This window comes from Sceloporus undulatus, chromosome 6 (genome assembly GCF_019175285.1).
Source record: "Sceloporus undulatus isolate JIND9_A2432 ecotype Alabama chromosome 6, SceUnd_v1.1, whole genome shotgun sequence".
Classification (NCBI taxonomy): domain Eukaryota; kingdom Metazoa; phylum Chordata; class Lepidosauria; order Squamata; family Phrynosomatidae; genus Sceloporus; species Sceloporus undulatus.
In genome coordinates, this window is record NC_056527.1 from 126,595,562 (window position 1) to 126,621,036 (window position 25,475).

The 25,475-nt window shown below is 42.7% G+C and overlaps 3 protein-coding genes across 6 annotated transcripts; 2 read left to right on the top strand and 1 right to left on the bottom strand.

Annotated features, from left to right (window-relative positions):
- Positions 1–265: 265 nt before the first annotated feature.
- On the bottom strand, positions 266–19,012 carry LOC121933293 (major prion protein-like). The gene is made up of 3 exons (XM_042472810.1): positions 18,708–19,012; positions 3,443–3,719; positions 266–1,532 (listed from the first exon to the last, which is right to left on the bottom strand). Exon 3 carries the CDS (start codon positions 1,521–1,523, stop codon positions 594–596), a length of 930 nt encoding a protein of 309 aa, XP_042328744.1. The 5' UTR covers positions 1,524–1,532; positions 3,443–3,719; positions 18,708–19,012; the 3' UTR covers positions 266–593.
- On the top strand, positions 8,783–9,331 carry PRND (prion like protein doppel). Its single transcript, XM_042473958.1, has one exon. The coding sequence runs from the start codon at positions 8,783–8,785 to the stop codon at positions 9,329–9,331; it is 549 nt and encodes a 182-aa protein (XP_042329892.1).
- Positions 17,035–24,923, top strand: PLPP5 (phospholipid phosphatase 5). 4 transcript variants are annotated; one of them, XM_042472811.1, is made up of 7 exons: positions 17,035–17,159; positions 18,727–18,835; positions 19,956–20,046; positions 20,402–20,465; positions 21,406–21,530; positions 21,947–22,117; positions 22,930–24,923. In XM_042472811.1, the coding sequence occupies exons 1-7, from the start codon at positions 17,083–17,085 to the stop codon at positions 23,097–23,099; spliced, it is 807 nt and encodes a 268-aa protein (XP_042328745.1). In that variant the 5' UTR covers positions 17,035–17,082; the 3' UTR covers positions 23,100–24,923. The 4 variants fall into 4 exon arrangements, with proteins under 4 accessions (XP_042328745.1, XP_042328746.1, XP_042328747.1 ...); XM_042472812.1 differs by having other exon boundaries at positions 21,406–21,473; XM_042472813.1 differs by lacking the exon at positions 17,035–17,159 and adding an exon at positions 17,191–17,531.
- The last annotated feature ends 552 nt before the right edge of the window (positions 24,924–25,475 follow it).

Sequence of the window (25,475 nt, forward strand, 5' to 3'; positions counted from 1 at the left end):
ATTCACAGTTCAAAAATCATCTCGATAGGCAGGTCATTCCACAGTCTAGGGGCAGCTGGTGAAAAACAATCCTCAGGTTGATAGTTGGCAGCCTAGTCCTGGCTGACTGGACTAAAATTTCCCCAGACAGGATGACCAGATGTCCTCCTTTTCTAGGACATTCCCTACAGTTCAACCTTTTTTCCCAGAAGGGATTCCCAAATGTCCTACATGTTGAGCATGACTAAGAAGTATGAATTTATATTTATATTAGTGTTTCTTAGCTTCTATTTTGTAATGTCCTACATTTTATTCAATGTCCTACATTTTGGTGCCTTGTCCTCTTTTGCACTTATGACATCTGGTTACCCTGCCTCCAGAGGACCTGAGTGTATAAGAGATCTTTATGCTAAGGTCCCCCTCACAAGACGTTTTCATCTATTCCTCTCTCCTGTCTCTTGCCCAAACCCCATCCTCATATTGTGGCCTCCTATAATGTTTACTTCCAAGATATAGCTATTATTTTAAGTGGTATCACAAGATCAATAACAAAGCAGAGGCTTATGGAAGCATAGATCCTCAAGGTAGTGTGCAATACGTGATCAGCAGGATGATCAATAATAATGAAGGCTTATCAGAAAGAAGGGCATCATCAAAAAGGAGACATGCAGAGCCACAGCCATGCCATAACCACTGTTGGGTCTCCCTTCAAAAATGGGGATAACTGCTCCTCTTGTTTTTGTCATCTCTGATTTCTTCCCAAAATTGCCTCCTCCTGCCTGTCTCAAGAAGCTGTCACGATACTCCTCGGTGCACATTTGATGCACCACTTGTGTCATAACCTTGATTTCTGTGCCATTGGTTGTTTGGTTCCCGTTGGGCTCAGTGAACTCTCTGACCGTCACATTCACACAGTCTCTCACAAAGACTTCCTCTGGAACCGGTTGCTTGTTGTAATTTGGAAAATAAACCCGATCAGGATACGAATTGCGGTTTTCAAGCCACCACCGTTCCTCCTCAGGGTACCTAAAATGAAAATTCATCCTGGACATTTCTCGACCTACAAGGAAGCCACCAACAGCTCCTACTGCAACACCTGCGGCACCAGCTCCAGCCACATACTTTAATTTGGTTTGGGGTGGCTTTGACTTCCATGGCCTTTCATTGGGTTGGTCCCAGCTGCTTCCTCCTCCATTTTTAGGATGTAATGAAGAATATCCAGGATTTTGAGGGACAACAGGAGGATGGTGCTTTGAGGGGAAAGCCTTTTGTACAGGATGGGTAGATTTCTGAACAGATCTGCCAGAGCTCCTTTCAGATTTGCTAGATGTTAAATGGCTTCTTTCTCCGGTACTGCTAGAATGAGAGCCAGAAGTGCGAGAACGAGTTCTGGAACTGCTAGAACGGGACCTAGAACTGCCAGAACGAGATTTAGAATGGCTGGAACCGGATCTGCTACTCGATCCTTTGGAGTCAATGACATCAGCCAGCAGCAGAATCATGATAACTGCTATTGAGCAGCTGACCAAGTACTTTCCCTTCATGGTTATATTCTGCAAATCAAAAGAGTGAAGTGATTTCATTAGAAGGAAAAGAAATATGAGACAAATGGAAAAAACTGCAAGTAGACAACTTTCCAGATTTCCAAAATGGCTCATCTGAAACAAATATTGTGAGTCAATGTTGTGTCTGACAGTCATGTCATATACCACAACAAGGATCAAGCAAAGGGAAGGACCTAAGTCCCAGGAAGAGAAGGATGAGAGTTTGTTATATTATTTTAGAGGATGATAAAGAGTCTATATATATATAGACTCCCACTTTTGCTTAGCAGAAGCTGGAAGAGGACTGATGAGATGACAAGCACTTGAATATCACATCAAGCCTAAGATGTAAGTTTGCTTTAGAAACTGAGCATAGAGGGATTTTTTTAATGCATCTGTTGAGGGTGTTGTTAAGAAATTATTGTCACTGTTGTTGTAACTATCACAGGAATGTACACAATGCAACTCTCAGGGGAAAGAGCAAAACTTGGTTTTCTCCCATCCAGATTCAAGAAGCTAAATATGTCACGTTGATTTACCAGACAAAAGGTGCAGCATCAACAGTTTTGAAAAAATCCACATTCACATCTGTTTATTTCCCATTGCTAGTGTCAACCTTTTCTAATGTCCAAGGGAGGAAAGGACAAGAGCTTTGCATTTCCGCTCTTCAAAAAAATCTCTTTCTCTTGAAAAGGAGATATTGCCCTCATGATCTTTCATCCTTTTTAAATTCATGATCATCTTTCCCAAAAAAAATTTTGACGCATCGTGTCCAATAAATTATGTTGGCATTTGTACGGCAAACAGGCAAATGAAAGTAGAGAAGCAAGGCAAAGAAAAGAAAAAACAGCAGAGACAGACACACCCAAAAGGAGCATCTGTTACTCTGTTAGCTATACTCATTTGTAAATGTAAATCTGTATACTTTGCTTGTGTTTCGTTCCCTGAAAAATCTATGGTCTCTTCCACTATCTAGACCAGTGGTTCCCAACCTTTTTAATGCCACGACCCTTTAATACAGTTCCTCATGTTGTGGCGACCCCCAACCATACAATTATTTTCATTGCTACATGCAAATATGTGTTTTCCGATGGTCTTAGGCGACCCCTGTGAAAGGGTCATTCGACCCCCAAAGGGGTCCCAACCCACAGGTTGGGAACCACTGATCTAGACTATCAGATTTTAACGTTTTGTTTTTCCCTTTCCCTTTGCTTGTCTCCTTCTTGTTTGTGTTATTTTAGAAAGGGTCACATACATCGCTGAGGTTATTGCATTGGAATGATTCCTTCTAATACCAACTGGTTGTCAAATATATAGCCAAATCACACAGATACATGCCACAAAATTGTTTTGGAAACTCTGCCCTCATGAAATTCTCCTTCAGTCCCAAAATTTCTCGCAATGTAGACAATGAAAATCATTCACCACTTTCTTTCTTTTCCTTTTCTTCTTTTGTATGTCTTTTATTTTCTGTTTTTTGCTTTTATGTTTAATAGGCTTTGAGGGCCTGTTCTGTTTTACTTTGGTTAATTTTAGCATTTATTATAATAAAAGTAAAAAATTTAAAAAAATTATTCGCCACTATGCCTTTTCTACTTGTGTTCACATTCCCTTAGTCCCTTTGCTGGCCTCTTGACTTTGGATACCCCAACTCTTTCTAAATGCTCGACTGGAACTTTTAAGTTACTTTTGTGCTCGAAATTTTGTGGAATGAAGAAAAATTCATGGAGGGGGGCAGAATTCTTGCTGGGGACAACGCTTTCCTTTTGCCCATGCACCCCCAAAGGTACATCCCAAGCCAGAGTCAAAATGGTACAAACGGACTGAACTGTTTGCAGCATTAGCAACTTAACAAAGAGGATAGATTTAAGCATTCTTGTCGCATGTAAAAATACTGAATAAACACAGGTGTAACTTACTGTTATCAGGACAGGCTTAAGGCAAGTCTTATCAGATGCTGTCTTCTGTATCTTCTGAAAAGTCCATGGCAGTGTGATGAGAGGTGGGGCATGTTCAGAAAATGCCTAATATGGCCAGTTGTTTACCAGCATAAACTGTTCAAGAGCAGCGTGCAAACCAGCCCACCATTCTGCTAAATGGATTTCGGAAGTGAGATGATCCAAAGAGTGATGCCCAGACGTCGGAGAAAAAGCAGAAACCTCAGCAGCCAGGCAGCATCTCTGCTTTCTGTGTCGGCTTAAATGATGAAAGATGTAGTTCAACGAGGTGCATTTTTAATTCATTTTTGTAAAACCTTGGACTATTTTGGAAGGCAATGTGTGAACACTGGCCCTAGAAAATGAAAACCTCTGGGCTTCAAGACTGTATGATTGGTTCCCCTGAACTTCACGAAAGATACTGAGAAGACCCCAGGACTGTCTTGTATTTAAAGTGGATTGATTAATGTTAGCTCATGAAAATGTGCCTGTGACATGTAGTACCATGTTTATTCAATAGATGCCAGACTTCCCTAACCAACAAAGTGGGTATTCATTTTGCCAGAAAGCCTCTGCACAGCTCCAGTGATGTTTCCTTTTGCAAGACCCGCTGAACATATCGAATTTAGTTGGTAAAACAACAGCAGGGAAAGAAAAGGCCCAGGTACCTGGGAAGGGTGGGAAGAGCATTTGAATAGAGAAAAACCTGTCCAGTACCCTGTGAACTAGCCTTCTGTATTGAGATCTAGTAGAAAGTTCTAGCCCATTACCAATGTTGAAGTAAGATTCAACCACTAGCCCATCCAGTCTCTTTTGGAAAATGCCCAGAGGAGACCCCATGGTTTAGGTACCACTTCTCAGTGGGAAGGTAACAGCGTTCTTCCTTAGGGATAATACTTTGGTTAAATGACTGTTAACTTCCTGTTCCGGCATTTGGAGTACAAAAGAGTCTTTGTTTTGGACAATGAGACAAAAATAATATTAAATTATACTGAAATTAAATAAACTGTGTCATGCACACAGTTAGGAGTCTTTGTATAGGCAAAGATCAGGGAGAAATGAGGAGCCTTCAAAATTCAAAATGTTATAAATGTTAATTGTAAAGGCGTTACTCTAGCCAGCTGATTATTTTAGTGCACTAGAATCCTCTATGGCAGTGATTCCCAGCCTTTGGTCCTTCGGGGGTTTTGGACTTCAGTTCCCAGGAGCCCCAGTCAGCTTGGCCAGCAGTCGGGAATTCTGGGAGCTGAAGGTCAAAACATCTGGAGGAGCAAAATTTGGAAAGCACTATGGCAATTGTGTATGCATAAGCACTTGTGACTGTAACATATTCACAATCCTTATGAAGCCTCTAGTTTAGAGGCTACATAAGAAATGTTAAAGCGCTCCAATTCCCACTTATCAGGCATCAGCCACTATGATCAATGGGGGTCTGTTCTCCACGTTGATAAGGAAGCTCACCCCCCTTTGGTGTGGGGAGAATTGTGACAAGGGCCTTGCTTCTACCTGTTGCACTGGAGATAACTGACAGGAGAGGCTACGAAAACCAGCTAGCTGCTTCCCATTGACCACAGCAGATGCTTCCTGTTTGGTGGGGATTCAGACATTTAGACTAAGATTCACTGCCTGTCACCATAACTATGATGCTTATGTCGCAAGAGTTAGATTTGTTGCCCAGCAGAGGATCTGAATTAGTAGAAGCAAAGGTCCAAAGTGAGACAACTGGATGGTTCTGAAAGTCCAGCTTTTATACCCTTGTACAACTTGGAAGCATTACCAACTTAGATCAAAGCACATCCTCTCTATCTACCATTCACCAGCATATTTTGGCTGTCCCAGTGATTACTATGTTTGTTCTAATTTATCAAAATACAGTTGGCCCTTGTTATCCACTGGGGTTTGGTTCCAGGACCCCCCTGTGGATACCAAAATCCATGGATGCTCAAATCCCATTAAATATAATGAGATAGTAAAATGGTGTTACATTACATGAAATAGCAAAATCAAGGTTTGGTAGTTAGAATTATACTTTTTAAAAATATTTTCCAGCCACGGATGCTTGAATCCGTGGATTTAGAAATCCATGGATACGGAGGGTCTAATAATAATAATAATAATAATAATAATAATAATAATAATAATTTATATTCCGCTTAATCACTTGGAATCCAAGCAGATAATACTGTAAATAGTATGTGAAATTCAGTCAACACGAACGTTGGATGTTAACAATAAAGAGTCTGTTGCTTAAATAATTTCTTGGTTAGCACCAAGCAGGAAGTCCCCTTCTTATCTATATGTTAAACCAAACGAAAAGGACAGGGGTGTGAGGGATAAAAGAACATCATTTGCCTGTGTGAGTCTCCTGCTTCCAAATGATGGAGATTTCAGGGCTCATGAGTCGAGCTTGGGAATAGGGAATTTAATTTTTTAAAAATCATTACAATCACACATCTCCCATTTAGCATTCCAGCCCACATCTTTTTCTGCATCTTTCCCAGCTCCAACCATTATGGACTCATCCCAAATTATCTAGAATTCTACCAGAGGCCCACACAGATTTCACAAAAAGGATTTGCAGCCTCTTCTGATGATGAAGACGATGATGATCACCCATTGCTCCTGGCATCAATTGTGGTTTCTAGAACTAATTAGCAAAGGTATGTCTTATTCTGCTTCTTTCAGACAGAGAAGCTAAAGTGGAATACATGGCTTTTAACAGGAGCCTGCAGTCTCTGTTGATGAAGCCTCTGTTTGGGGTTTTTTGGTTCTGTTTTTTGGTTTTTTCCACAGTGTGAGAAGCCCCCTGGGAAAACATCTTCTGCCTAACACTTTTAGAATACCACAAGAGTTTAGTGATGGAAAACGCTGCAAGGTAAATTATTGGCCTTACTGACCACTATATATTTGAAGAACAGTGGATTTCAGAGAGCAGGTAGAAAGCTTCCCTTCAGAGGAAGATCGCTTGTCAGACGCTTTCCAGAAACCATCCACAGAAAGGGTAAGTTACTTACCTCTTTCTCGGATTTTTGTAGTACCTCTGCATGTTCGTAGTCTCACTCTATTACAAATTATGATATTCTGTGCTATATTATATTTATTCATACTTGTTGATTTACTAAAAGAATGTTAAGTTGCATGATAGTCCCTCCCTGCCTTCAAGCAGACAGTGGAAATCTATAGCAAGTGTAGATATGTTAGCTAGTGCAAACATTTAGGATTAACAGATCTCAGCAACTGGTCCTGAGCTTCCAGTTTTTAAGGGTAACCTCCAAGCAGGAGACAAGGGTGCAAATTCTCCAGTTTTCAAGGGCTCAGATCTGGGCAAGAGAGAAGGGCTGGACACAGATCTCGAAGTCAGCTAGTAAAGCCGCAGCTTGCAACAATCTGCAAGGCTTAATTGATTTGTTGCTGCAAATTGAATGAATTTTCCAGGGGATCTTTATACAATATTTACTTAGCTTCCTCCTTCCTTTCCAGATATTGTAGCACATAGAATTAAGCTCTGCTCTGTTCTGCATCCGCCTTTTCACTAGAAGCAAGTTTGTTGTTGTTGTGTGCTTTCAAGTCGTTTCCAATTTATGGTCATCCTATCATGGGTTTTCTTGGCAAGATTTGTTAGCGGAGGTTTGCCTTTGTCTTTCCCTGAGGCTGACTTGCCCAAGGTCCCCAGTGGGTTTCATGGCTGAGCTGGGAATTGAACCCTGGTCTCCAGAGTTGTAATCCAACACTCAATCCACAATGCCATACTAGCTTTAGATTTGGTTGAATGCTATAAGGCAGTGAACCCATGAGCATTTAGTAGATCTCCAGGGGCTGCTTCTCACTCACCCAATTAGTGTTGTTGTGTGCCTTAAAATCATTTATGTTGACTCTATGATGAATTAATCAAGCATTTTCTTAGCAAGATTTGTTCAGAAGGGGTTTGTCTTTGCCTTCCTCTGAGGCTGCAAGTACTGTATGTAACTTACCCAAGGTCACCCAGTGGGTCTCCATGGCCAAGCAAAAAATCAAACCCTGGTCTCTGGCGTAATCATCCAAAGCTCAAAACACTGCACCATGCTGGCCCTCTTAACTTAGCATATTTCAGCTATAATTTTGCTAAATGCTGGGAAACAACCCTATGACAAATGCTGTTTGAAAGTGGAACAGACAGCATCTGGAGATGGCGAGTGTCCCTTCACTGAATCTGCCCAGCTATTATATGGTATCCCTATACAGATCAGTTTGACTACTTTTGCACTACAATGTCCAGACACATTCTTTACACCAGATCCTAGCTCTAGGGCTGGCCTTCCTCTTCTCTGTTTTTCTTGCTGAGGGAACCTCCTTCTCTTTGGACAGAGCTGTGAGGCACTCTCATATGAGAGGGTGGAGACCCAAGGTAACCTCAAGGAACCATCTTCCCCAAGTAACTTCAACAGATTCCTTTTCCACCTGGAGCAAATGCTGCTCTTTCGGTTAGCCTCTCCCCTTCAGAAGGTGATGGATTCTCCTTCCTAGTAAGTTGGGTAACTTCCCCCAAATCTGAGTGGAAAGCAAAATTATGATGATGATGATGATGATGATGATGATGATGATGATGATGATGATGATGATGATATAAAATTGGAAAGAACAGGAAGACATATTTTTCAATCAATTTGGATGTGCTCTAAAAGAACACCATGGAGAGTTAACCAAACACAGCAAATCCCATTTCATCTTAGATGATAGGCCTAGTTAGTATTTGGAAGTGAGATGCCCAAGGAATACCAGGTGCTGTAGGTTAAATTTCAGAGGAAGGCATTCCCGAGTGTTTCTTATCTAAGAAAATGCTATGAAATCCATGGGGTTGCCATAAGTTGACAGTGACTTGAACCTACGCATATACAGAGAGAGATATTATAAGGGAGAGGCAGTTCTTCCAATCCCTTTGGGCAGCCTAACATTTTAGATCATAGTACGCTTCTCCTTTACTGCTGCTTTTAAAGGTTTTTTTTAACAGCTTTTTAGGTTGGTTTCAACATATGGTGTCTCTTGTTATTGCTTTAGTGTTTACATTGTAAATGTTTTAATACATTGAACTTCATTCATAGAATACTTATCTTCAAGCTGGCTAAAAGTATAATGAATAATCAATGAAATGAATTGATCTTTACATACCAAAAACATGCATGTTGTTTCATGCAAATAGTATGCCAAAAGAGTGGTGTTTACATACCAAAACATGCATGTTGGTTCATGCAAAAAGCATGGCATCACCTTTGGCCTTTAGAATACTTCTGCTTTTTGTTCATGTGAACTGATGGATTTTTTCTCTCTCATTTTAAAGACTTCACCATGCAGAGAAATCTGATAGGTGCTGTCCTCTTTGTAGCCCTGTGGAGCGAGGTCTGCCTTTGCCGGAGGGTGAGCGGATCCACAAATAAGCGCAACAAGAAGACTTCCACCACCACTAGCGCTCCCAAACTCCGAAGCCCAACCGTGGCAATGACTGTCCAAGGAAATCTATGTCACGGTGGTCAAATGATTGACAATATGGAACTCGATCCAAATGACCAAGGCTACTACAAGGCTAACCTGAAGGTTTTTCCAGATGGACTTTATTATGCCAACTGTTCCTTGCCTCTGCAGCTTAACACAACCAAAGAAGATCTCATTGGTGAATGTGTTAATTTCACAATTGCTTCAAACAAGCTGAACCTACCAAATGGCAAGGATTCAAGTGACCCAAAGGAGAGAGTGATGTGGGTCTTGATTAACTACTTGTGTGCAAATGAATCATGCAGTGAGCCATGTCCCTTGCTCCCAAATATTGGAAATCTCCATTATTTTGACCAAGTACTGGTTGTTGCCCTAATTAGTTGCTCTATTCTTTCTGCAAAATAAGATTACAGGACCAGATATAAATAATCGGGGAATAAGCAAGGCTCCCAATAGGCCTGTTCATGCTATGCTTGAATTTCTGCTAGCGACGAAATTGATATGCAGCAATAGGTATGCAATGCATGTCTAGCCTTTCCTCACTCATTGGCTTTGCCATACTGCTCCACCCGTTTGGAGCGTAGCAGCAACACAGCACTGAACCAGTGGCTTCTTTGTGGCTTGAAAAGACTGAAGCTATCCCTAGTTAGCCCTTTTAAAAGTTATGTCAGGCTTGGCATTGAAGGTTGATTTTCAGAGCCTAACTTGTTGAAGCTGCTACACAGCCATCATTCTATTTAATGCACATGTTTATTTTGCCAGAGTCTCTGGTCAATAGCTGCAAGGAACATTCAACACTGTGTAATACTATAGTATACACAGTGGTGGAGTGGAACCAGGGATCACAGGGCCAGTGAGCCAAAATCATAGCTTTTTGAGGAGCAGAGATGAGATAGGCACCCCACAGGCTTCCATCCTCCCACTGAGCATAGCCCAGTTCGATAACTGTGGGAAGCATGGGATGTTGCAGGTGACAATGTGGAACAAAAGGAAAATGGCCATGCGCTCAGCAGCCTCGGCCACTTCTTTTTGTGGTGGCTGCTCCATCCTGCCTCCATGCCATGGAATGATGTTAATTATGGTGCACTGTGGAAGTTGTAAAATGGTGGTCAAACTCTTAATCCAGTTTCTGCTGTTCCCATTTCAGCGAGTGCAAAATAACAATAATAATAATAATAATCCCTACTCAAAAAGGAAATAAAGAAAGGGCTCGTCTACACCAGTGGGAAACGGCATACTCAACCCATAGTGGCTGCAACCCAGGCACACCATGTTTCTCAATATTCACAGGCCATGCAGGGCTTTTCTCCCAAAATCCAGAGGAGAAAAAGAATTTTTCACCCAGACAATCTGGATCAGCCATGTGGACACAGCCATGTGGTTGAAAATATTCCACACTATAGGATATATGATCGTTGTAGGAATGACCTTTTTCCCCCAGGTTGCTCCGATCTTGCTATGGTGAATCTGAGGTTATCAGAGTCAATACTGACCTGGAAACAGGGCTGCAGCTACAGGGTGAGTATGGGGTTTCCCACTGGTGTAGACAATTCCAAAGAGAGAGAGAGAGAGAGAGAGAGAGTCTATGGTGCTACATCCAATGCTAATTGTAAACTCCACCTCTAAGAAAATGCTGGAGACGGATCCTCCCATCGGAAACATTAAATGAAATTGCCTTCCCAGTTTATTTCCATGCAAACAGGATGAAAAATTCTGAGACACTATTGGCCCAAAAGTATTTTTAAAAGATAAAAGAAAGAGGGAGGAAAACAGAGGGTAGCCACTGTTCATTCTCCTCCTTGCTTCAACCACAATGAAAACTCCATCTTTTTCCCCCAGTCAGGCCTCAAGAGTATCATTGTCAAACAGATCAGATAAAATATGACTCAATGACTGCATACAATAAATTACAATGATGCTAGACATGCCGCTGGGAATATAAGGGTAGCATTTTGCTTAGCAACCACATTTTCATGCATCTCATGAGCAGCGCTGGAGGAAGACATTTCATGAGGAGAAGAACAGGACTGTGTGTGCCACAACATCATCCTGTGTACAGTAGCCATTTATAGCGGCAGTGCATCGTCATTTGAATAATGATAATAGGGGACAGTGGCAATGGGACAGTACAGAGGAGTTGTAGCATAAGATGGACTAATCTATCTGTTTCTCTTTCATATTTGCATTGGTTTTGCTAAGTTCTTATCTAAGCAGAACAAATTTTTCACCACTCAGCACTGGCCAAATTCAGTAGGTACAACAATTCCTTGTCTGGAGAGGGTCACATCATATTTCATACCCTCCAACTGTCCCAATTTATCAGGGACAGTCCCAATTAATCCTCTGTCCTCCCACTTTTTTAGTTGCTTTTAAAATGTCCCAGTTTCCCTCTCCTCCTCCTGCTTTCCCCCTTTCTTCTCAGCTTACTTCAGTTCCTGCAAACTGAAATGTTGCAGGGTATAATACTTGCCTACTATAATTTCTTAAAGAAGAGGAATCTGTTAAGGGGAAAAGGTGTAGTAAGTCTGATTCAGCAGACTTGGGCTACCACTTTGCTGCAGAATGAATGCAATTTGACACCATTTTGATTGCCATGGGTCAATGTTATGGAATTTGGAGATTTGTAGTTTTGTGAGATATTTAGCCTTCTCTGCCAAAGAGCTCTGGTGCCACAACAAACTACAAATCCCAGGAGTCCATAGCATTGACCCATGGCAGATGAAGCAATGTCAAACTGCATTAATTCTGCAGCATGGCAGCAGCCTTGGTTGGATACACAGAGATCACAATCAAAGATCTGTTTATTCAGATTTCCTATTTTTCAGGTGGCTTCTGTAGATAGTCATAGGACTGGCTGAGACATTGTGGCTCAATGAGGGTCTGACCAAGTTTATCATAAACCACAGCTTGCTTCCACATTGAAGCTGGAAATGACTGCTTATGGTAGCCATCAGGTCCAAATGAACCCAATAAAAGTTGTTGCTTGACGCAAAGGATGAGCCCTTCCCAAATCAAAGTGAATAATACTCAAAACCAACCAACTTATTTTGCCACCTAAGACAGAAACTTCTGCAGACCCTTCTCCTTCCTCGCCGGCAGCAAAAATACAATGGGTTGGACCCATTCGCAGATAAAAACTGGAGCATGTGTGGCCAAACAACACCCGAGTGTGGTCAAGAGGAGAAAAGTTATTAATGAAGGAAGAAACCAAATAAACTAACGCATTTCAATCCAGCAGGAGTTACTTCTGAACAATTCCAAATGGAATTAATGGGAGCCACAGAAAAGCACAGCAGTAGATGGGCCCAAGAATAGAGAGAACGATTCCCCTCCCTTCACTTTGTGGTCCGGCTAATGGACATTGTTCTGCTGGTGATTTAAGAGAAGTAACTGAGGTTAATGGGAAGGAATGTTCAGTCTGGTGAAGAAGACATTAATCAGAAATACAAGATTAATTTGTTCTGGTGCATTCTGAAGTCATGATGTTGTAGTAGATGGAAAATGGAGAACTGTTTGTTTTTTTCCATTACTGATATTAAAAGGTTCCGAGCAAGCATATTTAAACATACCTCTGGAAAGAATCTGCTCTTTTGCCCAGGAGTGTATGTTTTTATATATATATGAAATTTTAAAAGTCAATTTCTGTTAGCTCCGTGCCTCAGACTTCTGTGTGTCCTCCCTTCCTCTCCTCCTCTCAGTCCTTTTCTCACTCCCCGGGTTGCAATAGCCCTAATTTATTGCTGAAACCAAACTGGCGACAGTATTTATTTTTTAAATCGAGACAAGATAGCCACTTTAGGCAGCAGATTTTTCATGTTAGTTTTTAATCTTACGTTAGGTCCAGACTTTCTGGAGCCCCCATTTCAGTCCATCTAATCTAAGGACATACTCTCCCATTTTCCCGATTTGGCATGGACAGTACAATTAATCCTCTGTTGTCCCATTTGTTCAGGTTGTTTTAAAATGCCCCAGTTTCTCTCTCCTCTTTGTCGTCAGCTTATTTCATTTGCTGCAAACTGAGTACAATGCATAAAAGTACCATAGTTTGCACTCCATTGACTCAACAAGGGGGAGAGGTGATGCTTCCCTTCTCTGCAAGCTCTGACGAAATAAACTGTGGCAGCCTCTCCTAGTTTGTGTATTCCTCTTCGTTAATAACTTTTGTCACCTTGAGCACACTCCGATTTTGTTTGGCCACACATGTCCCGGTTTTCATCTGCTGAAATGTTGGAGGTGTAGATGCTGATGGGCTATTTCTCCCATTGTGGCCTCAGGTTAATGAGAACTGGGATTCATAAGTATTTGGAGGGTTATGTGTCTTCTGCTCTAGTTTAAAGCAGCTTCTGCTTACTATTTTATTATAATTTAAAGATATAGCCATGGTAGTCTGTAGAATCAGTACTTAGAGAGATCTTATGGCACCTTTGAAACTATCTGAAAGAAAGAAATTGGCAGCATTTGGTCAATCTGAGGAAGTAGACTGTAGTCTATGAAAGCTCATGCTGCCAATTTCTTTCTTCCTGTTAGCCTCAGAGGTGCTACAAGATCTCTCTACTACCTATTCTAGTTTAGTATATTTAGTAATAACTGGTATGGGCCAAAAATCACTGGTTGTCTTTTCTTCTACACAACCTGATGTCTTTCCAGCAGCCATTACTGATTCCTAGATAGGTTGAACTTGGGGGAAATCTTGTTAAACTGGCACGCAGCAATCCAGTTTGGAAGATAATGCCTGTCATTCCATTTCTGTGTATCTCTGTGTAACCACCATGGCAAAATGATGATGCATGCCCTGAACTACTTGGCAAGTGTTGCAGTCTGTTTGCTGCATGACTAAATAAGTTGCAATGTGAAAATGTATTTAAAATATTTATACTCTACTTTTCCATCTATAATAATAATAATAAAGTTGCATGCACTAAACCGTTTGGCTGCTGTAGCAAACTGTCTATTTTGTAGAGAGTCTAAATACCCTAAAGGCACCAGATGTTTGATCATGAAAGCTAAACAAGGTCATCCCTTGTTAGCACTTGGATGGGTGACCATCAATAAATATCAGGTGCTGTAGGCTGTATTTCAGAGGAAGGAACTGACAAAACTACGTCTGAGTATTTGTTGCTTGAAAAAGTCCTATGAAAGTCAACAGGAGAAGTCCCAGCATTATGTAGGAGGGCAGATGTTGTCTCCATCTTCAAAAAAGGTAACAAAAGGGAACCCAAACAATTACTGCCCAGTCAGCCTGACATCAATGTTAGGAAAGCTCTTATAGTATCTATAGCCTATAGTACCTGGTATGTATTGATCATGAAGCAGTCTATAAGGATTTCAAAAGGAATGCCATGATCACTGAAAATCAACATGGGCTTCTCAAATACAAGTCATGCCAACCTAATCTTATCACCTTTTTTGGGTGGGGGGAGTTACAAGTTTGGTAGATGAAAGGAATGCTGTGGATGCAGCATATTTTGATTTCAGTAAGGCCTTTGACAAGGTCTCCCAAGATAGTCTTGCAAACAAGCTAGTAAAATGTGGGCTACACAATGCTACTGTTAAGTACATTTGCAACTGGTTGACCGACCAATGGTCACTCACCATGGCCTGATCCAGTGGTGGTAAATCCAGTGGTGTGTAACTATGGAGGCAGAAAAGTAAAGACATTACCCTCCTAAATAAGAATTTGGCCTTCCAATGATATTTTCCTTCAGTCCTCAAGTTTCTAGCGCTGCAGAGTGAAACCATGAAAATGGGTTCACATCTGGAATTCTTACATTTTCTGTATTCACATTCACATGGGAACTCTTCCTTGGATACCCAAATCAAATGCTAAACTGAAGTTTTAAGATACTACAATGGTACAAATTTGGGTTCTGAAGGAAATTTTCATTTGTGGAAGCATAATTCCCTATATGGGAGGCAATGGCCTCATGTTGGCCCCCTGTAGCTACCGCCCTGCTTTACTGAAACCAGTCCAATGAATACTACTTCCCTACATTGTTGAATTGTGAATTCGTTGTCAGGAATAATGCAAACTCTTCTATGCATTGGCATAAGACCCTATCGCATGGGGTTAAAAGAGCAGCTTACCTTTCCCAAATTCAGTGCTAATTTGGGAGGCAGCCGAGATGCTAAGGAGATGTTAGACTGAAGGCATGGTTTGGAAAGGAAGAGGGCAAAGAAATGGAAAAGATGTTAGCAGAGATGCTTTGCAAATGAAATGAGAATGGGAGAAAACAGAAGCTGAAGAAAGGGTTTGGGGAAACCAAGGAAGAACTGTTTGTCTCACCCAGTACATCATCATGCTATTACTGAAAGCAATGTTTACTTAGAGCGCACAGCATTACGTGAAAGGCCAACATTTCTTTCCATGCTGCTTACTTTCATCCAAAGTTCCAGCCTTTCAAAGATTCTATTTTCTATCTCTCTCTTTCTCTCTCTCTCTGTTTCTTTCTATTGTGTACCAGACTTGTAGATGAAACTGGAACATATTGTTATGCAGGCTCCCTGTTCCCCAAGTAGTGAAATGTTCCCAAACCAGCTGAGTTGGAGTTTTATAGTTCTTTGGACGAGGTTTACAGTGCCCTTTTAAAACCTTTTCCCTGAATATAAAGCGTGCACATCACTGACTTACTTGAAAGTCTCAACTTTAGACTTAATTCTTTAATTATGCTTTTTAATTTACAGCAATTAGAACATTTTCATAACCAGGTATAATCCTACTTTTTTTCCTTTTTTTGAAAAAGCAATGCTTTTATTGATAGCCATTTTGATTTCTGTCCAGGACCAAGCACCAAAAAGGAGAGGGGATGGACTGATGTCAGATTAAGAGATCCAAGATCTATAAACAGAAACAAGAAGAAAAGAGCACAGTAGCATTCTTCAAAAAGTGAAGCAAACAAAATCACAATTAAGATTTAAATTCAGATAGAACTACTGGTCCCCTCTTCACATGCCCTTTAACATTTCACATTAAAACCCAGGCCAACCAACATCAGAATGTGGTCAAGATGGCAAAGATTATTAGTGAGAAAGAGTGGACAAGTTTGGAGAAGGTGCAGCAGTTTGCTTTTGCCTGAGCCTCCTGGGAAAGGCAGGATTGTCTCCTCTCCTCTACCTAGAAGAATACAAACTAGGTTTGCTCTTTAAACTCAATATGTAGCAATTGAAGTAAACCAAGGGCAAAAGGGGATAGAGGGAGGAAGGGAGAGAAACTGGGAACTTTTAAAAGCAGCTGAAAAAGTGGGATGACAGAAGATGAATTAGGACTGTCCCTGTCAAGTCGGGACAATTGGGGTATGCCTTCTTGTAAGCATTGAAAGACCAAAGGATCAGTATGAGATTAAAAATCAGTCAATCCATATTCCACACTGAATAGTTACTGTTATTTTGGAGTTACAGCTCTTTCCTGTCCTGGGAATACTCTCTTCCAAACAGGTTCTGGCTAAACCAGCAATTTCCAGGGAGAACATACATACACATACAAATCTTGGCAAGAATTTTGTACAAATACTAGCATTTTGGCGACAACCAATAATAATAATAATTTCAATATGTAAATCGCTTCCTCTCAACCAACAGTATATATACACCCCACTCTCTTCTATGCCAGCATTCTCCGAAGATGCCCACCACAGCTGCTGGCGAAACGTCCAGGAATAAAACTCTTCCGGAACATGGCCGCAGAGCCCCAAAAACCTGCAAGAAACTATGGATGCCAGGCGTGAAAGCCTTCGACTTTACGTTGGGAATAAAACCCTTCCGGAACATGGCCACAGAGCACAAAAAGCCCACCCCCCCCCCCCCCCCCCAAAAAAAACCCACCAGGTGACCTTAGGCAAGTCACACTCTCTCAGCCTCAGGGGCACAACCCTCCTCTGGAGATATCCTGCCCAGGAAACCCTAGGATGTGTTCCCCTTAGGGTTGGCATAAGTCAGAAATGACATGAAGGCACCCAGCACCCAGGACAGAGCTACTTGGGCAACCTTAGTGTCTCCCTTTCCCTTTCTCTTCCCCCCTCCCCCAAAAAAACCCTGGTAGGGAGGGGATCTAGACCACGCCCCTTCCCCAATCCGGGGCCTGAGTGGGCGGGGTTTAGGCTGGGGGGGGGGCAAGGAGGAGGAGGAGGAAGAAGAAGAAGGCAGAGGCAGGCCAGCCCAGGATGCGTCGTGTCCCAGGGGCAGGGCTGGCTCTGGGGCTGGAGGTGGCAGTGCGCGCCTTGCTCCTGGGACTCTTCTTGTGAGTTAAAGGGGGGGATCGGAGAGAGGGAGGGCTGGGCAGGACTGCAGTGCCCCTCATCCATAGACCCTGCCCTTTCCCTTTGCCCTGCAGAGGATGCTCTGCCTCCTGCATCTCTCCAGCCTTTGCATCTCCAAAGGGAGGGTTTGCACTGCCACTCGCTCTCCAAGGGCTTCCCTTTTGCAAGGCAGCATTTGGCAATCTTTTTTTTGATTCTGCCTCCAAGGCTGGGCATCCGGAGGCCAAGAGACGCCTCCTGCTGCCTCTCTTGCTGCATTGAGACCAAAAAGGCTGCGTTGCACAGACTCAAGGGACCCAAGGCTTTTTGTTAGCGGGGGTCTTCTTCTCAAGGCCTTCTGGAGGGTATGGAGGGTAAGATCGGAGCTGGGAGGCAAGGAAAAGGGTCCCCAAGGTTGCCAAGGATAGCCTCCCCTTTCTTGTGAAAGACCACTAGTGTATGAGTGTGTATGTGTTGTGTGTACATAGGCAAGCCTCAGCTGCATATATGTGATTTGTTTGCCTTAAAGGCCTTTCTGACTGATCCTATGCTGAGGTTTTCTCGGCCAGGTTTCTTCAGAGGTTTGCCATAGCCTTCTCCTGAGGCTGAGAGAGTGTGACTTGCCCAAGGTCACCCAATGGGTTTCATAGCCGAGCCGGGATTCCAACCCTGGCCTCCAGAGCCCAAATCCAACACTCCACTATGCTAGCTCATAGCCTATATTAAACAGCCATGGTTTCTCTATTGAGTATGATGGCCAGATAGCCAGCGTGGCACAGCAGTTTGAGAGCTGGACAACAACTCTGGAGACCAGTGTTTGAATCTTGGCTCAGCCATGTGGCAATAGGGCAGCTCGATTTCAAAACAATCAGTGCCAACATCAGAGCCAAAGTCATGCTTGTCCAGAGATTTTGTAGCGTGGCATAGTGGTTTGAGTGTTGGACTATGACTCTGGAGACCAGGGTTTTCAGCTCGGCCAGTACTGGGTGACCTTGGGCAAGTCATATGCTCTCAGCCTCAGGGCAAACTTCTCAGGACAAATCTTGCCCAGAAAGCCCCATGATATGGCCTTAGAATCCTGCCTTCTAGCCATAAGAAGATGCAGGTTATCTCCAGCCATCTAAATATACCATTTCCAACTGCTAGAAACCCAGCCACAGATATTGCACCGTTTCTGCTTGTCTTATCAGCTGTCATGCAGACTGGGGAAGTGGGGAGTCTTTATACTCGCCATAGGGAAGGAATGCTCTGAAATGGGGAAGCCAGCCCAATAAAGATGGAATAAAGCGGTGAGCTCAACATACAGCCCAGAATGACAAACTTTCCAAATAGTTGAACCCACTGTAACAACACACAAGCACAATCGTTATTTTGAAAGTATATTCCAGCTGGTTTTACAAAAAATGGTCCTGGTGTTGCATAAAACTGTTGGTTTGCAAACACCTGTTGAAAAGCAATCTGTAATAAATCTTGTAAAGCAAAACTCCTTGATCAGAGAAGAAGGAAACCCAAAGACTGTCCTGTCGATTGGTCCCCCATCTTCTACTCACTGGTTTGTGCTTTCTGTAGGTTCACAGAACTGCTGCCTCCATTCCAGCGAGTTATCCAGCCTGAAGAAATGTGGCTCTATAAAAACCCCTACATTGAGTCTGACCATGTGCCTGCCAAGCCCATGTTTGTAAGTAGTAGCTCATTCCAACCATCTACTATGTGCATTCTGGGTTGCCTTGGCATATGTACGTCTTGCTAAGCTGTGACCTATATCCATCGGAGTGGGCAGCATGCAAGTCGTATGTGATTTCTCAGCGCCATTTTTTGTAGCTCCTGGATCTGCCTCTGCATTCTCCTTCTCCACCACAGCAAAGCAAACAAAATACTGTTTGCATTGTTAACTGTTTGTAAGCTTCCCAGAAATCTAGTTCTCCTGCATAGCAGAATGTTCTGACTTTGTTTTGTTATGTGTGTATATAGTTTTTAAAATGTGAAGGTTTGGTTACTTTTGGTTTTAAATCCCCCTACACACACACACACACACACACACACACAAAACAGGATTTTCAGCCCAGATGCTGTAGGAAGTCCTTGTATTTGTGCATGGAAAATTGGCTGCTTAATCTACGAAAGTTGCTCACTTCACGGAGCTAGAAGGGAGTTCAAGGGTCCAATTCTGGCCACCACAGTTTGAAAAGGCTATTGACACTGGAATGTGTAGAAAGGAGGGAGACCAATATGGCAAAAGCAAGCCCTATCAGGAGTTGCTTAGAGAGCTGGGTATATTTAACTTGGAGAAAACAATACTGAGAGGTGAAATGATAACCATGTTTATCAGAAGGGTTGCTATGAAGAAGATGGAACAATCTTGCTTTCTGCTGCTCCAGATACTAGGATACAAACTCACAGATTCAAATGGCAAGAAAAAAGACTGGAAGAATTTCCTGATAGTAACAGCTGTTCAGCAGTGTATTAGACTGCCTCAAAAAGTGGTGGGTTTGCTTTGACAATCTTCAAATAGACGAGGTTAGGTGCCACTTCTCAGTGGTGGAAGTTGGATTCAATTACCCTTGCAGTTGATTCAGTGTTATGTTTTAGAGGAAGAACTGTGAAGGAGTATAGCTGACCCTATTGCACCATAGGAACATAGGAAGCTACGTCATAATACCCAATCAAAATATTTGTCTATCTAACCCACTACTATGTATTCAAGCACATTTGGAGTGTTTAAAAATGCACTTTCCCCCTTTTCTTTTGGCCCTGCTATGTTGCTAACTCTTAATTCTATCTCTACCGTCTTGTTCCAGTTCATTTCCTTTATGTCTCCCCTGGTCTTGATTCTTCTGGCAAAATTCTTCATGAATGCAGACCAGGAAGATACACGAGAAGCATGCCTAGGTAAGCTCAAAATGACAGTGTTTATATAAACACAACAGAAGCTGGAAGCATGGGGAGGACAGCAGATAAAACTGTCCCCGTCATCAAAGAAAGCTGCCCTGCCAGTGCCCACACTTTCATAGCTTCCCCACTTCATCATCATAGTCCTTGTGCATTTTTAAGCCACGTCGTCACTGCTTTTACTGCTAACCATTCTGGCATGGTTAAACATCAATCAACAGGATCTCAAGCAAGACGTTCTGGTTCTTTTGCCCTCAAACAAGCCTCCTCAACTCAAAAAATATTTGGAAGGGGACTGGATGAGTAAAGATACTGAGAATGAGTTGAACTCTCCTTTTTCTTTTTTTTTCTCCAGGTGCCAGTCTGGCTCTTGCCCTGAATGGTGTTTTCACCAATGCTGTGAAGCTGGTTGTGGGCAGGTGAGACCCACTCAGGGTACATCTTTTCTCGTGTTTCTGCAGAGATAGTTTATGCTCATAATATCACTCCTGGTTTCAGGGGGTCAGGCCTAGCCTCCCCATATAGTGGTGGTAGTCTAAAGTGGTAGGGTGGGTTGAATCCCTACTTCAGACTGCAGTTTGGGAGGCTATTCCATGTTTAATCCTACCTCATGCTAGGAAACTACCAGATTCTGGCTCTTCTTGCTACTTGCTATGCTAGATTTATCCTTATTAAAATCATAGGCCACCTTCACCCCCAGAGTGTACAAGAGAATATTTCCTCCTCCCAAGCTTCAGTCTGAAATGAAAAGAGCCCATTCCACTTTATCAATTGGCTACAGGGGTGAGCTAATCATAAAGTATAGTTTTGGGACCTTGGGTTGGCTAGGAAATACAGTGGGTCCATCGTGTCTGTGGGATTTGGTTCTGGGACCCTCTATAGATTCCATGGATGTTCAAGTCCCATTATATACAATGGTATTGTAAAATGGTGTCCCATATATAAAACTGGAAAATCAATCTTTGCTTTTTGGGGGGGAAATGTATATGAATATTTTCAAACCGTGGTTGGTTGAATCTGTGAATGCAGAATCTGTGGATACTGTACCAACAGAGAGTAGATTGCTCCTCTTTCTCCTTCCTTGTATGGGGAAAGAGGAAGAGGGGTGATCCCGTTGCAACAATGGGGGAATGAAGACAGGTTCCCATTTGGAACACCAGATAAAATAGCTCCATTTGGCACTTCATTCAGGGGCCTAATAACACCATCTCTGCCACTACTCCACCTCCAATGTGGGAGCCCAGTTGGAGGTTCCAGCTGCCTCTGTCCTTCTTCTGTTGTTCTCAGGCTCTTCTCAACCTCTTCTCAGGCTCACTCTCACAGTCAAGTTTCATCCTTTGCTTCTCTTCCTCGCTCTAGGCCACGGCCAGATTTTTTCTACCGCTGTTTTCCAGACGGCCGGGAAACCCTTCAGCTGCTGTGCACAGGTGATGCGCAAGTGGTGACTGAAGGGCGCAAGAGTTTCCCCAGTGGACATTCCTCATGTGAGTGTCTTGGTGGGTTGCATTATTGCCAGGCCTGGGAATAGAGTTGCCAGAGTAAAAAACAGGAGGCATCTCTTGTACCATTAATGGTTTTGTAAATGTGGGAAGTTCAGCAAGTTTTGCTTGCCATGCCACCAGGTATCAAGCAACACTGGCTGAAATCTACACTTCTACAAGACCATTCCTGTGGAATCCTGGAGTTTGTAGTTTGGTGAGGCACTAGAGCTCCCTGGCTGAGAAGTCTAAATGCCCTTCCCTGAACTGCCAACCCCAGGAATCCACAAGGCAGGGCCATGGCAATTAAATCAGTAATATTGCTACAATTCTATAGTGTGAAAAGATCCTTAAAGAATTGCTAAAGGCAGTTATCCTGGTTTGCATTGCTGGGTGTCCTGATGATCTCTCCCATCTTCCAGTTGCCTTTGCGGGTCTTGCCTTTGGATCCTTCTACATAGCTGGAAAACTACACTGCTTTGCACCTGGTGGGCGGGGGCAATCCTGGCGCCTCTGTGCCTTCCTAGCACCCCTCTTTGTTGCAATGCTCATCGCTTTGTCCCGCACCTGCGATTACAAGCACCACTGGCAAGGTGAGTGGAGCCTTGATATGAAGGTGGGTATGGTGCCTCAGAAATAGAGAGAGGAAGGAAGGAAGGAAGGAAGGAAGGAAGGAAGGAAGGAAGGAGAGTTGGCTGTGCTCTTTAGTATCAGCTGTTGTTGGATGTACAGTATCTGTGTGGCTAAAACAAGGGGACACCATGCTACTCCTTGAAGGGAAGGGTGGGGTGAAAAGGCGGGAGAGCTGGCACAGAGTAGTGGTTTAAGTGTTGGACTAGGAATCTAATTTTGTTGTTTTTTGTGTGCCTTCAAGTTGATTCTGAGTTATGGTGACCCTAAAACGAACCTATCACAGGGTTTTCTTAGCAAGTTTCTTCAGAGGTGGATTGTTATTGCTGTCCTATGAGGCTGAGAGTGACTGGACTTTGAGGGTTCAAATCTCCACTTGGCCATGGAAATACACTGTGTGGCCTTGGGCTGGTCATACCCTTAGCCTCAGAAGCAATGGCAGACCCCCAAATCTGCCCAAGAAATCCCCATGACAGGTTCCTTTTAGGGTCATCATAAGTCTTTTATCTAGGTAGCTTTATCTCACCGTAAGAGGAGTGGGTGCCTGTGGCTCTCTTAATATTGTTGGACTCTAGGTCCCATCATCTTCAGCCAGCCTGCCTAGTATTCAGGTATGATGGGAGCTTTAATCCAGCAAAATCTGGGAGGATAAATGATCCCCACCATTCAGATGAACAGTGTTTTAAATAAGCATGTTGGTATACTGAGTTATGTGGTGTTGCAAAGCAGCTCTAAATGAAATTACCATTGCATTCTTTTTCTGTTTTCTTCCAAGATGTGCTGGTTGGCTCTGTCATGGGCTTTACATTTGCTTACCTGTGCTACAGGCAGCATTACCCTCCACTGACTGATCCCGAGTGCCATCAACCACTACAACGCAAATCCAGACTCTCTGGCGCCGAAAGGCAAAAGCTGACACTCTCTGGCTTCAGCCTAGATGTATAAAGTCCTTTAGGATTTTAGAATTCCCTCTCCTGCATGCCCTCGGACCCAGAAGAAAAGAGAGGGCACAGCTGTCCATGTTGCCCTGTGACTGGAAGGAAGAAGCAGCAGTAGTCCCTTCCTTGGGGCTCGTTCAGCAAGGAAGAGAGGATTGTATTTTTCTTGCATGGCAAACAAAGGAGGTCACCCACCTGCTTGTCCCTGGCAACAAGATCTTCGAACCTGGGGCTGATCTTTTGCAGCCATCACACGTCAACATGTCAGTGTCAAAATGATTCCTGGAGGATCACACTGGACTAAAAGATAAACTAACCTGATCCCTTGTCACAAAGTCGGTCTGTCAGTGGATGCATTGCCTCGCCACAGATTGACATAATGTAATCCCAAAGAAGGTGTTACCAACCAGCACTCAAGAAAAATGGTGTGTCCAAGGCAATAGCACCAGATGAGTTAAACAAGCCTAGCTGTACCCAGAAGGTAAGGGAAGACAATGTTCAGCATAGGGCTACTGTGGTCCTCCCAAATATTTTTAAACTGCAGGCCCTGTTGGCTGTGCTGCCTAGGGCTGATAGGAATTGCAATCTCACAGCATTTGGAAGGCCACCCTATCCCATCCCAGTTCAAAAATGTAGCCAGCTATCTCCTGGCTTCTGCCTACTCAAATCTTACATGTACAGGCCAGCTATTGATGTTAAGAAGACTCCACACTAGAGCCCTGTAGCAGTTTCAGAGCTTATTGTTGTGTTTGTGCACACAACAACAAAGCCATGCTCCCATCCCTTTTTATCTCACTCCATCTTACAAAACTGTCCAGAAAACATCATGTCAGGTTCTCTCCCACTACCTCTGGCTTTTGTAACATCTTGCCTAATGAAGAGATCAGGACAAGCTGCACACATATGAGTGCCCTCTACAGAAGGCAATGCAAAAATAGAATTTGCCCTGCAGCTTTATAATGTCAGGAATGCAAAGGTCCAGCCTCCAAATCTGCATTTCTCCTTATTGCCATTAAAACCGCATGGAGTTTCACAAAAAGCTGCCTAAGACAGTGAAGTGCAGATTGCTTCCCCTTGCATTTTATCCCAATGTCTTTTTTGCTGCTGACTCGGATACCAGCAGATCTCCTTGGTCCTCTGACGCAGTCAGAAACCTGTCATTTGAAGTAAAAATCATATAAAAGGAGTGGGTGCATCTTTGATGCAAGGCACAGCCGCTTGCAATGATGCGAAGAATTACTGTTTTTTGATCAGGATTAGTAATGCTTGTGGCATGAGAAGAGGGTTGTGAGTCACAGATTTCATTCAATAATCTGGATGTTTTAAGTTTTCCCACATGACTAATTGCAGTTTTCAATGAAACCAGCCATCCCAAGGTCTCCAGAATAGGAAGGACAGTTATGATGCTCACATGGAGAAGGAATGTATAGTATGAACTCCAATTATCCTTCTCTATTGGGTTTTATTTCTAGAGCCAATGATAGTTGTAGTGTGACAACACATGAAGAGCTACATTTTCACATCCTATTTGGTTGTTAATCTGCCTAGCAATCACAAATGGACTGATGTTAGGCATAGAGCTACTGCTTCGCAATTTCTCCCCGTTCCTGGTATCAGAACACTTTCAGGTAGATTATTTTGCACTGGCCTTTAAGCCTGAGCTGACCAGAACCATCATAGAGGGAACAATTATTGCTGTGAAAAGAATTAGAACTTCATTTTTCCTTTTTATTATTTTGTACATTTTTAGGGACCAAGTTTCTAGAAAAATGTTTTGTTTTCTGGTTCTGTTTTGAAGTATTCAATAAAAATGCTGTACTCAAGAAGAAAAGAATGGTGTTGTTGCAGCGCTTTGATCCTTCTATGAATCCTAAATGTTAACAGTCGGTCAATAATAGATAATACTGGGCAGCTGAAAATGGTAGGCTTTGACTAAGGGCAACTGAGTGTCCAAATACCAGTTCAAGCTACCATCCTCACTCCTTCTGCGCTCTGTAAAATGGACACGACAGCTAAATAGCATTATCACAAGCTGCTAAAAACTCATGATAACACTGGCACTCACAATAAAAATCAATTCATTTTTTAGGTCCTTAGGTGTAGCTCTTAGGTGTTCCAAGGTTTTCCTTTACAGATAAGAGAACTTTTGTATTGCTTTTAGCCTAAGGCAGGAATAAAAATTAACTGAAGGAAGAGGGGTGATCTTTATAAACATACAGTACAATAAAAATTTACATCAAAGTAAGCACTAAACTGTTTAGGACTTAGATGAAAAGAATGCATTTTGAAATGGGAGGAGGGAAGGAAGGAAGAGGTGTTTGTTTTAACTTGAGAATTAATGGATCTATTCTTGACTTCTGCCAAGCCATGCAGAAATCCAGGC